General features: G+C 30.1%; 1 protein-coding gene across 1 annotated transcript; it reads right to left on the bottom strand.

The window, feature by feature from the left end:
* Positions 1-203: 203 nt before the first annotated feature.
* Positions 204-2,152, bottom strand: LOC146945805 (homeobox-leucine zipper protein HAT4-like). The gene is made up of 3 exons (XM_085748856.1): positions 1,659-2,152; positions 1,370-1,449; positions 204-740 (listed from the first exon to the last, which is right to left on the bottom strand). Exons 1-3 carry the CDS (start codon positions 1,977-1,979, stop codon positions 491-493), a joined length of 651 nt encoding a protein of 216 aa, XP_085604982.1. The 5' UTR covers positions 1,980-2,152; the 3' UTR covers positions 204-490.
* Between the last annotated feature and the right edge of the window lie 11,787 nt (positions 2,153-13,939).

Raw genomic sequence — 13,939 nt, 5'->3', positions numbered from 1 at the left:
CATCATGTGTGACACATAATATAAGAGAATTTTATCCTTGACTTTAGGTTTCAAATTAGTTGACTATCGATAAGTCACACTTGACAAAAAAAGTAACAAAAAAAATAGTTGACTAGGCCAAAGATAGTGGTCATATAATTTGTCTCATCTGCTGAATTTCAATTCAAACCATCAAACACAAACACGTACTCATATCCGTACCATTTTGCCTAAAATTGCATTTTATTCATTCATTTATTTATATACATTTACAGAAAATTCAAAAGCACAATACAATAAAGAAATTTGTTTTCTTAATTTTGATAATAATATATATCTAATTATATCTTTAGGTAACCTACCGCAGTCCTATACATCATAATTTGGTGTGCGGACTGAGATATTGTGTACCTTTTTTCCATCTAACTCATTAAATATCGGTGTTAATTTAATTTGATAATTGATACTACTACTAATAATATTCCAATCAATTAATTAAATTCTTTAGCCTTTAATCTAACTCTATGGTGCTGTGGCTGCTCTTAATAACAACATCCTCCTCATTGGGCTTCCATATTTTCTTGCATGATGAACAAATGGTCCAATTTGCAGCTTTAGATGATTGAGTTGTGTTTGATGGTCCAACTTTTAATGCACGCAGTTCTTCTAATTCCTTCTTCAACCTAAGATTCTCCTCACTTAGTTTCTCATGACATTTCCTCAAATATATACAGTTCACCTCTGTTTGTTTCAGCTTAGTCCTGAAAAGTCAATTGTATAATTGCTTAGAAAGTAGTATAGTCAAGTCAAACAAAAAATATTCAATTTTTAGTCTCCAAATTGTAGTGTTCAACAGTCTAATCAATAAAAAATATTTTTTATCCTCTATTTCATATAACTGTCAACTTTGTTCACTTCACACAGAATAAGAAAAATGATAAATGAAAGATAATAGTATTTTATAAAAATATTATTATTAATTATTGATGTATTTTTTAATATCATAAATACAAAATGAAATTTTAAAACTTGAGTGGTATACATAATATTAAAATTACATTAAAAATTAGCTTTTTTGAGATAAATTATTTTTGCAAAAACGAGATATATCTCTTTGAAATAGTCAACAAATAATAAATTGGATGATTTACCAACACAAATTATTTTTTGAAAAGACAATTTTGTCAAGAATTTCTGACGTAGTAGTCAGGGTAAAATGATGGAACACATTAAAAAAAAAAAAAAACCAAGAAGAAATCCAAGTGATCAGAAGTGAAAAGTTGATGAAGAAAATATGTTAGATTAAGATCAAACAAATATTGAGCCATGAAAGAAAAAATAATAAAAATTTTAAAATTGAAATGACCCAATTAAACCAAATGATTCATACCTTGCTCTTCTGTTCTGGAACCAAACTTCAACCTGTCTTTGCTTTAAATTCAATTCCTCAGCAAGTGCCCGTTTTTGAGCCTGCATGTAAAACCGAAACAAAAAAAATCAATTCCCTTAAATTTTGATAAATGAAAATTTAACAATGATATATAAAACAGTAACGAATAAAATACATGATAAATTATAAACCATACAAAATTAGCTTCCATAAAATTAATAATTAATAAAAAAAAAAAAATTTCAAGCTAATGAAAAATGAAAAGAAAATTCAAAGAGTAATATATTACGGTGTTAATTGTGCTGTGACGCTTGAAGGCATTTTCAAGCTTGGTTGATTGCTCAGTTGTAAGCCTCAATTTCTTTGAGCACCCGTTGTTGTCATTGGTGGTGTCAATAGCAATTTCTTCTTCAACTGTGTTTGCTTGTTTTTCTTCATGCACTCTCTTCAAACTCAATTCATTTGCCCTATCATGGTTCAAATCAGTGGCCAATTCTTCTTTTGAATCAACCAAAGGTTTGTTCACATTGTTTTGCACATAACTTCCTAATCCAAGTTTAAGATTAAGATCCAACGTGCATGCCATGTGATGATCTTGATCATCATCCATGGTAGAGAGAATGAGAGAATGAAGAGAAGAAGAGAAGAAAAAAATGGTTGATGTTTATGTGAATTAGTCAAAGGGGAAAGAAGTGGTGGGTTTTATGAAGGAGGTGAATTTAATATGAAAAATTAAATTATTAATGAGGTTTTGGTCTTATTCTTTGTGATTAAATTTCAATCAGTTATGGAGTATTGGCTTCTTGTATTTATCATGAAAAAAAGAAGTTGTGCATGTAGAATAATTATAAAAATAATTTATTAATGATGACTTGTACATTAAATGCAATAATAAAATGAGGGAAAAAGGAGTAAAAGCATGCGTTAGAATTCTGACTCCTTTGAGGAAACCAAAACTTCCTTAATGACAATAAAATGTTTGACTTGTACATATCTTTCTCACCACTTTCCTATCATATTATTACTCCCTCCATTCTAAATTAAATAACATAACTTGATTATGTGTACACCCTCCGGTCACAAATACTCCCTCCGTCCTAAAATATAAGCAAAAAAATTTCATTTTCTTTGTATTAAAATATAAGCAAAAAACACCAACTTTTATGTTATTATTGTGTTTTTTCAAACAAATCATCTTTTCCAATATAAAATTAAATGCATGTTGCATTCAATTTGTTTCTCTTTTTATTTTCTCCATAATTTTTAACCAATGAGAATTATTTTTACATCTTTCCATGAAACTTATTCCAAGGAGAACACAAAAAATTATACCTCAAATCACTAAGTATTGGTTTTCTTAATAAGTGCGAATTAGTGTTTTTTGCTTATAAAAAAAGACGGAGGAAGTATAAGCAAAAATTTACTTTTTAGGTTCATTCAATAAATGATGTATGTGGTCTATTTAATGGTCCACATGCATCATTAATTGAATGAACTTAAAAAGTGAATTTTTGCTTATATTTGTGACCGGAGGGTGTATATTCAAATAATATATTTGCTCTATATTTTTCAACTAATATATAAAGACAAATACTAATATATAGTACACTCTTCGATCACTATTATAAGCAAAAATTTGTATTTTAGGTTCATTCAATAAATTATGTATGTGGTTTATACAAACCACATACATTATTTATAAACCACATACATTATTTATTGAATGGACCTAAAATGTGCATTTTTACATATAATAATGACCGGAAGGTGTATGATGTTGTTGTGCAATTGATGTGTATATTTTGTGTGTGAATATTAAATTTTTATAAGTTTTGCTAATACATACTCCCTCGGTTTTTATATATAAGCTCACTTTGCCTTTTTCTCATTTTTTTAAAAAAAGTTGTTAGTGCAATTAATGTGTATATTTTGTGTGCTAATATTACTAAATTGTCATTTGTTTGCATGTGTATTAAATTTGGTTTTTCATATTTCAAGTCAAATTAGTAGTATTAATTAGGGGTATATTTAAGAAAAAATAATAAATGCATCTAGTAGTTTGAAAAAGAGTATATATTTAGAGTCAAATGAATGTTTATATACAGGGATGTGAAACAACCAACAAAATCCCAAAATGACTGACCTAGTTTACATGTGTCAATGTACAATTTTGTCACTTAATGTTTTTAATTACTCATTCCGTCCCTGTATATAAGCTCTCTTAGTACTCCCTCCGTTTCAAAATACATGTCCATTTTTTGCAATGTGCACTATTCACTTGACTTACTTTGACCATATTTTTTAACTAATCTATAAATACAAATATTAGCATGTAAGATGTTGTTTGATTTGTCTCGACAAATATTTTCAAAATATTAAATTTTTATAATTTTTTACTTTAGATAATTAAAGATATTAACAGTCAAAATTGTGCATTGACATGTGTGAAGTGGTTGACTTGGACATGTATTTTGAAACGGAGGGAGTATTTTTCACATTTTTTAAGAAAAGTTGTTAGTATAATTAATGTGTATTTTGTCTGTGAATATTACTAAATTGTGGGTATTAATTATGAGTATGTTTAGAAAAAAAATACATCTAGAAATTTGAATAAGACTTATATTTAGGGACAAAAACTTCTCAAAGAGTGCTTATAATTAGGGACGGAGGGGGTATATATTAGCAAAAATTATTTAATAAAATTGATATTTTGAAAATATGCATGAAGACAACCTCAACATCTTATAAATGATTATTTGTCTTTATATATTAGTAGAAAAATATAGTCAAAATATGTTATATAAATAGTGCACATATTCGAACAAACTCGTGTCATTTTAGGACGTAGGGAGTAGTGATTTTCACCTCAGATCTCGTCAGAAATATGGCGCCGCTAATCTTGAATATGACCGGAAAAATACGTTAAATATGATCAAATATAGTTTTTGTCGAGATTTAACTCGAGTTTTTTCGAACGATTTGGTTTATGTTTAATGGTCAAATAGTGTTTTTTTGACTAAATGGTCTGATTGTGGTTGGACTGTTATAATTAAAATTTGATAATATTTAATAAAATATTAAAATATATAAAGGCAGAATTAATGATATATAAATTATTTGACTTAGCTTTTTATATAATAATATATTCTTTGTTTTTAGTAAATAATTATAAAATATAGAAAAGTATGTAATTATTGCTTTGTCAAATCTTTGACTTACATTTTTTAAATAAAATTTCTTTTTTTGAGAATTCTTTGAACAATATCATTAAGGCATTTGTTAGCATGACTCTAAATTATAATAATAATAATAATAATAATAATAAATTAATATAATATATTGAATATGACAATAAGTTATAATGCTCAATTTATGATACATTAAGGAATTATATTGGACCAATATCCAGTCAAAAGAAAAAAAGGTTTAGACCAGCATTTTCAATTTACAACAATAATAATGAAGTTTGTTTCTAGTAAATAAATTATGAGAAAAGTTGATTAAAAAAAATATTGATGCATTGAGTTCAAATTTTAGGCTATATCAACTTTCGCTTATATTTGAGATCATAGCAGTAATAATATTGTGCGTAAAAAAAATCATTATTGAAAAAAGGGTCTCGTTAATGAGTGCCTCCGGGACACTCTTTAAGAATGCTAAATTAGGTAATTATTTTTTTAAAATATCAAAGTTTTTAATTTTCGATGCACTGATTACACAAACTTTTGTAAAAAGTTACCATTTAAGATCCTTAACTAGTGCTCAGGGGCACTAGTTAACATTTCCATTAAAAAAAACATGATACCATTAACCAAGAAAATAACGTTGATAAAAATATAGAGAGTATTAATCAATCCTTACACAAACTTGTTATCATAATTGAACCAAAACCGTGGACAAGAAAACCATAATCCCAAAGTATGGTCCCATTTTCAATGAAAGAATTCCCCCTATATACTGGCATAATTCCTAGGGTACGAGGGAGCATTTTAGTCATTTAGTGAATTGAATTTTATTAGTTCGGTGTTGATGATATTGCAACTGATTAGTTGACACAAACCCAAGTCATTAATAAGGTTGTAGGTAATTGGGGTACTGTTTCAAAATATTACTACTACTCTACTAGTATGGCTTTGAGACTTGAGTGTCAATTAATAATTTGTTGTTAAACTTTTACTAATTGAAGTTGGACCCGACTAAGAGTAGCGTTTCCCTAGTTAATTATTGAATATTCAACAATAAACGGCTTGATGATAAATGATAATGATAAACATTAAGCAACGCAAAGAGGCAAACTGCAATATTGAAACTACTCATCATGATTTGTTCCTCCTTTTGTGCCCTAAATGTGGTATGATTCCTTAACTAATGCCACCCGTCTGGACCACTAGTTAGCGTTTTCTTTATTTAAATTTAGATTATGTATAGTCGTTATGGTCACATGCATGACATATCTCAGTCGTCTAATAAGATCATACAGTTTAAATTTCGAACTTAGTATTTTAGATTTGAAGAATATTTTTTAAAGAAAAATAACTTATATCATTTCATTAAATATTAAAGGGTCTTGTTAACCAGTGCCCCCGGGGCACTGGTTAAGGAATCCAAAAGTAGAAAAATTGTCTTAGAAATATAAACTGTTACTTTTGACTAACTAATTATTACATCACTTTTTAATAAAATCTTACCTCTTTTAACTGCTTAACCAATGCCCCGGGGGCACTAGTTAACATTCTCCAATATTAAATTAGTAATAGAAGTTGCAATCTCATTAAAGATACAGAAGGTAAAAAAGGAATGTGGAGCTAACTCATTGGAAACTATATGCGGTTGTAGTGCACCTAAATCAAATCCATATTATTGATGCCTTAATCATGTGATTTTTTGGCCATTGAAAATTGCAAAGAAAATTCGAAAGATGGTGACAACTATCAAAAACGTGTGTGGCCACGTTTGTGATCTTATGTCAAAATAATACAATGAGACGTTATTTACTTCACAAAGTACAAATAGAAATTTTGGAGAAGAAAACGAAGAATAATGACTAGAAGAATTCAGAAAACGTGTACAATCAATGATATGCGTTCTACATTTGACATTCAAGTCACGTAATTTGTTCACATATTCTGATAAACATGCTTATAGAGGGTTAAAGGTTCCTAATAACTTTCCACAGTCATGTTACTGTCAAACAAAGTTGAATTTACCCTTTCGAATTTTAATTTTTTTTCAATTATTTTGGTTATCTGTGATTAGATTAGTTTCAATGCACTAACAACTAGTGTAAAACTTTTTTTTTTGAGAGACAACTAGTGTAAAACTTGTTTACACATGGTTTACAAGTTGTAGTCCAACCGATAAAAATGTTGTAGTCCAACCGATAAAAATGTCGAAATGGTCAAGTCTGACGCTGTGATTAAGGTTCAAACTTTTTTACATATTTATTCGATCAAATCATGATAAGGAGACATTTGTAAACATATTTCAGGAGTTAACTTAAACAAATAGCGCTATAAAGTGATTTGATTTGATGTATGTGTAAAAAAATTGCATTGTCGATGTATACACATTAAGGGTTAAATATGTGTTTGGTCCCTATAAATATATCAACTTTTCGTTTTAGTCCCTCTAAAATTTTCCTTCAACTTTTAATCCCTATAAAATTTTCAATCACTACTTTTGGTCCCTATTTTTAATTTAATTTTTGTATTTTTTAATAAAAATTGTGCAGAAATATATAGAATATTGTAAAGAATATTGTAAAAACAATTCTCAAAAAAATTAGAATTTTTTAACAAAACATAAGTTAAATATGATTTTTTAACCGTAAAAAATATAAAAATTCATATTAAATTCATGTTTTGTTAAAAAATTCTAATTTTTTTTTAAGAGATTCTTATAATATTCTGAATTTTTCTGCAAAATTTTATTCAAAAATATGAATTCTACATATGAGTTTACTTTAAAAGAGGGACCAAAAGTGAAGATGGAAAACTTTTGAGGGACTAAAAGTTGAAGAAATTTTTTAGAGGGACTAAAACGAAAAGTTGCATATTTATAGGGAGCAATAACATATTTAACCCACACATTAAATCCAACAAATTTCATGCACTGAAAATAATTGTATAAAAAAATATATTGACTGACTAATTGTATTAGAGATATTCCTGAATACAAAATGTGAATAAATATCCTAACAAAACATAAATTTTATAGATTCATCATGTTGTGAAAGATTGATTTTTTTTTTTTGGCTAGTCGCAACTCCAAAATTTTATTATCCAATACAAAATGTGGACAGTGGACACTCCAATTAACGTGCTTATAGAAGCTCATAAAAAAAAGGGTTAATTATGTTTCTAGTCCCTATAAAATAACGACCTTGTAAGTTTAGTCCCTACTTAATTTTAATAGCATTTTTAGTCCCTATAAAAAAAATTTACTTATAATTTTAGTCCCTGCTAAAACAAAGTTTGATTAATTATCCTTAAACTCTTAAATTTTTGAACGATTTTTTTGAGACAAGATTAGAACACTATGAAAGGTTCGTTTACTAAAATTTAGAATTTTCTGACATGAAATGAATTAAATATGAATTTTTTAAAACGACAAAAGTTAAAGATAAAAAGTAATAAAATCTGGATGTAGAAATCAAATTTTGCGATAATTTTTTGCGGACGAACTTTTAGTAATGTTCTAAACATGTCTGCAAAAAATTGTTCAAAAATTTAAGAGTTTAAGCATAAATTAAACAAATTTGAATTGAGTAGGGACTAATACTCAGTGCAGAAAAACAAAATTAGGGACTAAAAATGCTATTAAAATTAAGTAGGGACTAAACTTACAAGGTCGCTATTTTATAGGGACTAGAAACATAATTAACCCTAAAAAAAATAACATGCTTATTGAACAAGGTTGAAGGGTATGATAGAAAAATAAATATTGATGTTTCATTGATATTTGTAAAATAATTTATACTTGGGACTTTTTTTTTTCTTTCTAAAATGACTAATAATTTGGAACGAAAGAAGTAACAATAAATATAATTTTATAAACTAAATGAAATAAAGTAAAGTAATACACTAAGGACCCATTTGGTGACAAGGATAAGAGGCAGGATACTATAATTGTATTACAAAATATGTCAATTCACTGTTTAATAAGACAACGCGATATGATTTAGTATCAAATTAGTCGAGTTTGTTATGGGCATTGAACCCGATATAGGCGATGGTGTCTATATGATTTGAATGTGTTTCGTGATGTTACAAATAGTAGAGCATGCTGGTGTTTCTAAAATAATGATGTGGAATTGTATTGCCTTCATGGGATAACATCCCTGACTAGATTACTACGATATGTTATTGATGACGAAAAACTAGCAAGTTTACTAGTATGTCGTCTTGTAGTGATATTTATAGAAAAGAGTTCATCTCCATAGGGATTGTCTAGTTTCAATGTAATTACTGTTATAATGATTAGGTTAATTGTAACAAATGGGGGGTTTGCGCGTGACAAAGTGGTTGGTTTTAGTCCTTTAAGAGATAGTGAGAAAGCGATTAGGTCATGTCAGATTTTCTTTCCTGAATTATCTGAGTAACTACAAACTATATATGAATACAATGCTATTGATTACTTGATTTTAAAACATTTGAACAAAATAGTGGCCAATGTCTTGGTCACTAACTCTCTTCAATGTTTATGTTGCCTAAATTCTTAGGTGATTATAACCATTGAAGGTTTAAGAACACCAAAGTAAGTAACAATTATCATTAGTTTATGTCAAAGCCTAATCAATAATTGAACAGTTAAATCCAATTTGGTTGGTCTAGTGGTGTTGCCTTGGAACCTTGGACTGTGCTCCTCCTCAAGGTCTCAGGTTCGATTCTCTCTTGTGCCAATTTGGGTGGGCTATTTAGCTTCTTTAAAGAAAAAATGAACAGTTTTTTGATTAGAATTAGGTTAAAATATGTTAAGTCTCATAATTAGGTTTAATAATCCTTTTTGACCAAAAATTGATTTATGGACAAGGTTATGGTTAATAATCTTTAAACACGTAAAAAGCATTCATAATCAGATTCAGATGATTTGGTTGGCATCAGATCAAGATTTTCTTCCTCTTCATCATCAGAGTCAACAATCAGATTTTCTCATGTTGTCGTGAGACTTTTCTTAACCTTGTTTTTGAAATCTTCCTTCTTTGAACTTTCCTTTTTAGGTTTCTGCTTTTGGAGCTTAAGGCATTCAACTACAAAATGTCCATGCTCTGTGCAGTTGAAGCAGGCCTTAAGTCCATCCTTCTTTTCGCTAGAGCTGGATCCTTTGACACCACTATTTCTTCTAGGAAACCTTTTCTTTTTGTACAGATGTTGAAGCCTCCTTGACAAGAATGCCACTTCATCATCAGATCCTTCTATAGTCTCATTGTGTGGAGTGTTTTCTTTAGACTCTACAACTTGAAGAACTTTTGTTGTTTTCCCATTAGACTTAAGAGCAATGGACTTTCCTTTTCTAGAAGGATCATCCTCTAATAACTATATCACATGACTTTTCAAATAGCTTATCAGGGTTTCCAGACCCATGTTATTCAAGCCTTTAGCTTCCTGAATAACAGTTATCTTGGATCTCCATTTGATAGAAAGACTCCTCAAAATCTTCATTACACGATCTGATGTAGTGTAGTTTTTGCTTAGCACTTGCAGACAAGAGACAAGTGTTTGAAACCTTGAAAACATGATTTCAATATCTTCATCATCCTCCATTTAGAATAGTTCATATTGTTGGACTAGAAGATTTGTCTTTCCTTCCTTCACTTGTTGATGTCCCTCATATGTCGAGTAAAGGGAATCAAATATACTCATGAAAAGCAAGAGTATTCACCATGATACTGCATGCTTTATGATGTTTCTTATAAAGCTTTTTTTGCTCCTTTGTCAAACTTTCTATGTTTAGAGCTGCTTAATCTGCATTGACTATAATTCTAAAACCATCTTCGATCATATCCCATAATTCTTAATCAAGAGTTATAACATGACTATACAATTTGTTTTTCCACCAGGAAAATTGCTCATCATCCCCACTGAAGATCGAATATCTAGATAGGTAAGAATCAGATTTAGAATTGGATTTTGGAGCAATGTTATTAATTTCATGAGGAGGAAGAGGAATAGTTGCCATTGTTTTGATTTTTCTTAGGTTCTTTTAGTTGTTACATGGTTATCTGTTAAATCAATAGACCGGGCGCTCAGATTACAACTGAAGGTGAGAAAAATACAAGAAGGGGGGGTTGAGTTTGTTGTCCTTTTATGAAGAAAAAATAATTCCAAGTTAAAACAAATCAGAGGATATATATGAAAGATAAACAGAGGAAAGAGAGAAGTGATCAACACTTATATTTATCTTGGTTCACCCCATAATCCAAAATTACGTCAAATCCCCTCACATTTGAGAGATTTTTCCACTATAATCAACCTTTATTGCAAAAGTACTTAGACACCACGCCAAAGATTTTCAACCTCTCATTGAGGACTTCCTTCAATTCAACAAGATTAAGAGTTTACAAGAATTTGTTGTTGTTGTTTACACTACAGACTCAGAGAGTGGTCAACTAATTGATAAGTGTTTAAAAGTGATATATTTCATATAGGAGTTTAGGCATTTTAGTGAATTGTTTTGCAAGATTCTCCATGGAAAACTCCAAATATTATGCAAATATGTCATTTATCCTTTTGAGCCTTATTCTACCCTTTTTGTGCAGGAAAATACAAGCAAGGAGCAAGAAACGTCAAAGTTCAAAGTCATACGCTATTAGCGTGTTCTACGCTATTAGCGTGATCAAGAAATGCCCAAGTCCAGAGAGATACGCCAATAGCGTACCTGGGGCGTGAATCTGGAGCTCGTGAAGACAGCCACGCCATTAGCGTAAGATACGCTATTAGCGTAATCACTAATATAAGTAGAGTAAACTGATTTTGTATCCTTCAATTTAACAAGATTAAGAGTTTAAAAGAATTTGTTGTTGTTTACACTTCAAACTCAAAGAGTGGTAAACTAATTTAAGCAAAGTAAACTGATTTTGTATCTAAAGAATATTTCAAACAATTAAGAAATTCTAAGATGAGAGATGTAAGAATTTTTCTAAGTATTTTTGCGCTAAGATTTGATCAGAATTTCAACACAGTTAATATCAGGTGGTTGTCTATTTTTCTTCAAATACTGAAGATCCTTTTATAGGCGATTTAAATATAGCCATTGTTTGAAGAAGTGTCAACGCAACAAAGCTTCCTTGAGGATTTTCTTCACAAATTTTTTCCTTTTTTGGAAATTATTTGTCGCATGAAATTTGTCTTTCATAAGGACATTTCCTTAGCTGCAACATGTCTTATTTTGATTTCCCAAGGACAAACGTACTACTGATTCAATGGGCAACGACATTTCTTTATAAGAGGACAAAATTGGATTATGTTCATAGAGTGTTGACCATTGACTTGATCATTTAGATTAGAGTTTCATCTTCACAACTTGATGAACACATGTTCAAAGCTTTGACTTTTTGTACGATCTTCATATCAGAGTTTTGTCATCAGAGCTTCTCTTAGGCACCATAGTTGTTCTACTTTGTTCAGAGTAGGGATGGGAATAGGCTAGGCCGAGCTAGGCTTTATAAGGCCTGAGCCTGGCCTACGGCCTGTCATAGGCTTACTTTTTAGGCCTAAGTCTGACCATCTGAAAGTCAGATACGGTCTGCTAGCCTGTTTAAAAGCATATTTCATATGAACATATTTAAATCAGCAATGTGATCTAAGTGTAAATAGACTAGCAAACTAATATATCAATTAGATTAAACTCTCTTTTGATAATCAACATGAGTTTTTAGGAAATTTGACTATATATTGTATCATATTTCAGTTCTAGTTTATAATAATACATTTAAATATGCAAAAAAATTAATTTATACTAATAAGCTTAAATTACTGAAAAAGTTAACACGTTTTTATTTTAATTCAAAGTACAAAATATAATATAATAAGAAATAATATTATTCATATTTACTTAAATAGGCCGGTCTAATAGGCCTAAGAGGCTTTTCGAATGGCATGTGACCTGGCCTATTAAGCTAAATAAGCTTTTAAAAAAGCCTAGGCCTTCTCTATTTAAGAAAAAAAGTCTGGTCTGTCGTAGGCTAGGCCGTAGGCCCTTCTAGGCCGGCCTGGCCTATTCCCATCCCTAGTTCAGAGCATAGTCTTTCAAGGCCAGAATGTTGACTTCATAGTCAAATTTTAATTCTATGGTCTTGCACACTTGAACAAACTTTAGAGTACCTAATTATTCTGTTATACATTGTTATCATCAAAACCTTAGAGATATTGTTCTAAAACCCATCTTAGTTCAACAAAATATACTTCCTACAGAGAATAATCTTTCTCGCTGTGAAGCAGCTTTTCATGATTTACTTTGTGTTAGTGGATGCTGCTCTTGAAACTGCTCAACACTTATTTGTGGAGCACATTTTTTTAAAAATGTTTAGAATATAGTCTTGGTTTGGATGATTATTAGTATTGTCATGTCAAATAATGGGTTGGATTGGATCATTGTCAATAATCTAGTGGGTTATTCTTGAATCATAAGGTCATCATGAAATGTTTCATCCAATTTGGATGGTTTGTGTGTGGACTACTTAAAATGCTTGAAATGCCAATATCTTTCAGCAAAAAGTGTTTGTATTGAATAAGTTTTAAAATCTATTAAATTGACGTTATGGTGGTGGCTCAAAACAAACGTCAAAGGTTTCATGATTGATCTTCATCATTGGTAGATACATCTTACTATGTGTTTGAGGTCCTTGACTTGAGTTATGTATTTCTTATTGCTAGTAGGTTTTGTGTTGGATTGATGTTAGTTTGTTTTGATTAGTCTAATTTGGTTTTGGGTATTTGCATTATTTCTGTAATTGAGTTTTGAATGTTTGCTACATCTTGTTTGTACCTTGAATAGTTAGTTTTATTGAATATTTTTTTTTTTGCTTTCTTCAAAAACTAAAGTCAAATCATGGAGAAGGGAGGCCATTTGCATCCCACGAAATGGAGAAGGGAGGCCATTTATCCAACTAAAAGTACACATAAATCACTTGTACACTTCTTGACTCATACCCTTACCAAAAACATCAAAATGTGCCTAAAACCGGCCAAAGGACTAGTCTTGCAACCTGCCACACCTATGATAAACCTATAATAATTTGGCAAGATTCATAGACGGTTCTAAAGAGGTCACAAAAAGCTTTTCCTAATTCATTCAAAGGATTTGTATTGTACTTTCGTGCTTCTGCCAATTGAAAACAATTAGAAGTACTCTCGTGTAGTGTAGGGATATGTCACGTTTGAGCTTGCAATCCTCCGAGAGGAAGCTCTCACATATTGAGGAAGGGAAGGTACAAACGACTCTACCTGATCGCGTATTCACAATCCTCAAACTTGAACTCTATCTCATTCTCTCTGAAAACTAATTCATTGCATCGTGCACAAGTTAGTTTTCATGATTATGATCAATAAATTTCACCATATGACCAAATGA

Source organism: Medicago sativa, chromosome 2, assembly GCF_051527215.1.
Source record: "Medicago sativa cultivar Bolivia chromosome 2, Bolivia_mono, whole genome shotgun sequence".
NCBI lineage: Eukaryota > Viridiplantae > Streptophyta > Magnoliopsida > Fabales > Fabaceae > Medicago > Medicago sativa.
Note: the sequence above shows the minus strand (reverse complement) of the source record. Positions and strands in the feature narration are given on the sequence as shown.

Bases quoted from the DNA above. Each gene is read 5' to 3' on its own strand.
- LOC146945805 (XM_085748856.1), bottom strand. From the start codon at position 1,979: ATGGATGATGATCAAGATCATCACATGGCATGCACGTTGGATCTTAAT. The intron at 1,450-1,658 runs GTAATATATTAC...TTTTACATGCAG, and splicing joins GTCACAGCACAATTAACACC to GCTCAAAAACGGGCACTTGC. The intron at 741-1,369 runs GTATGAATCATT...TTGACTTTTCAG, and splicing joins TTCCAGAACAGAAGAGCAAG to GACTAAGCTGAAACAAACAG.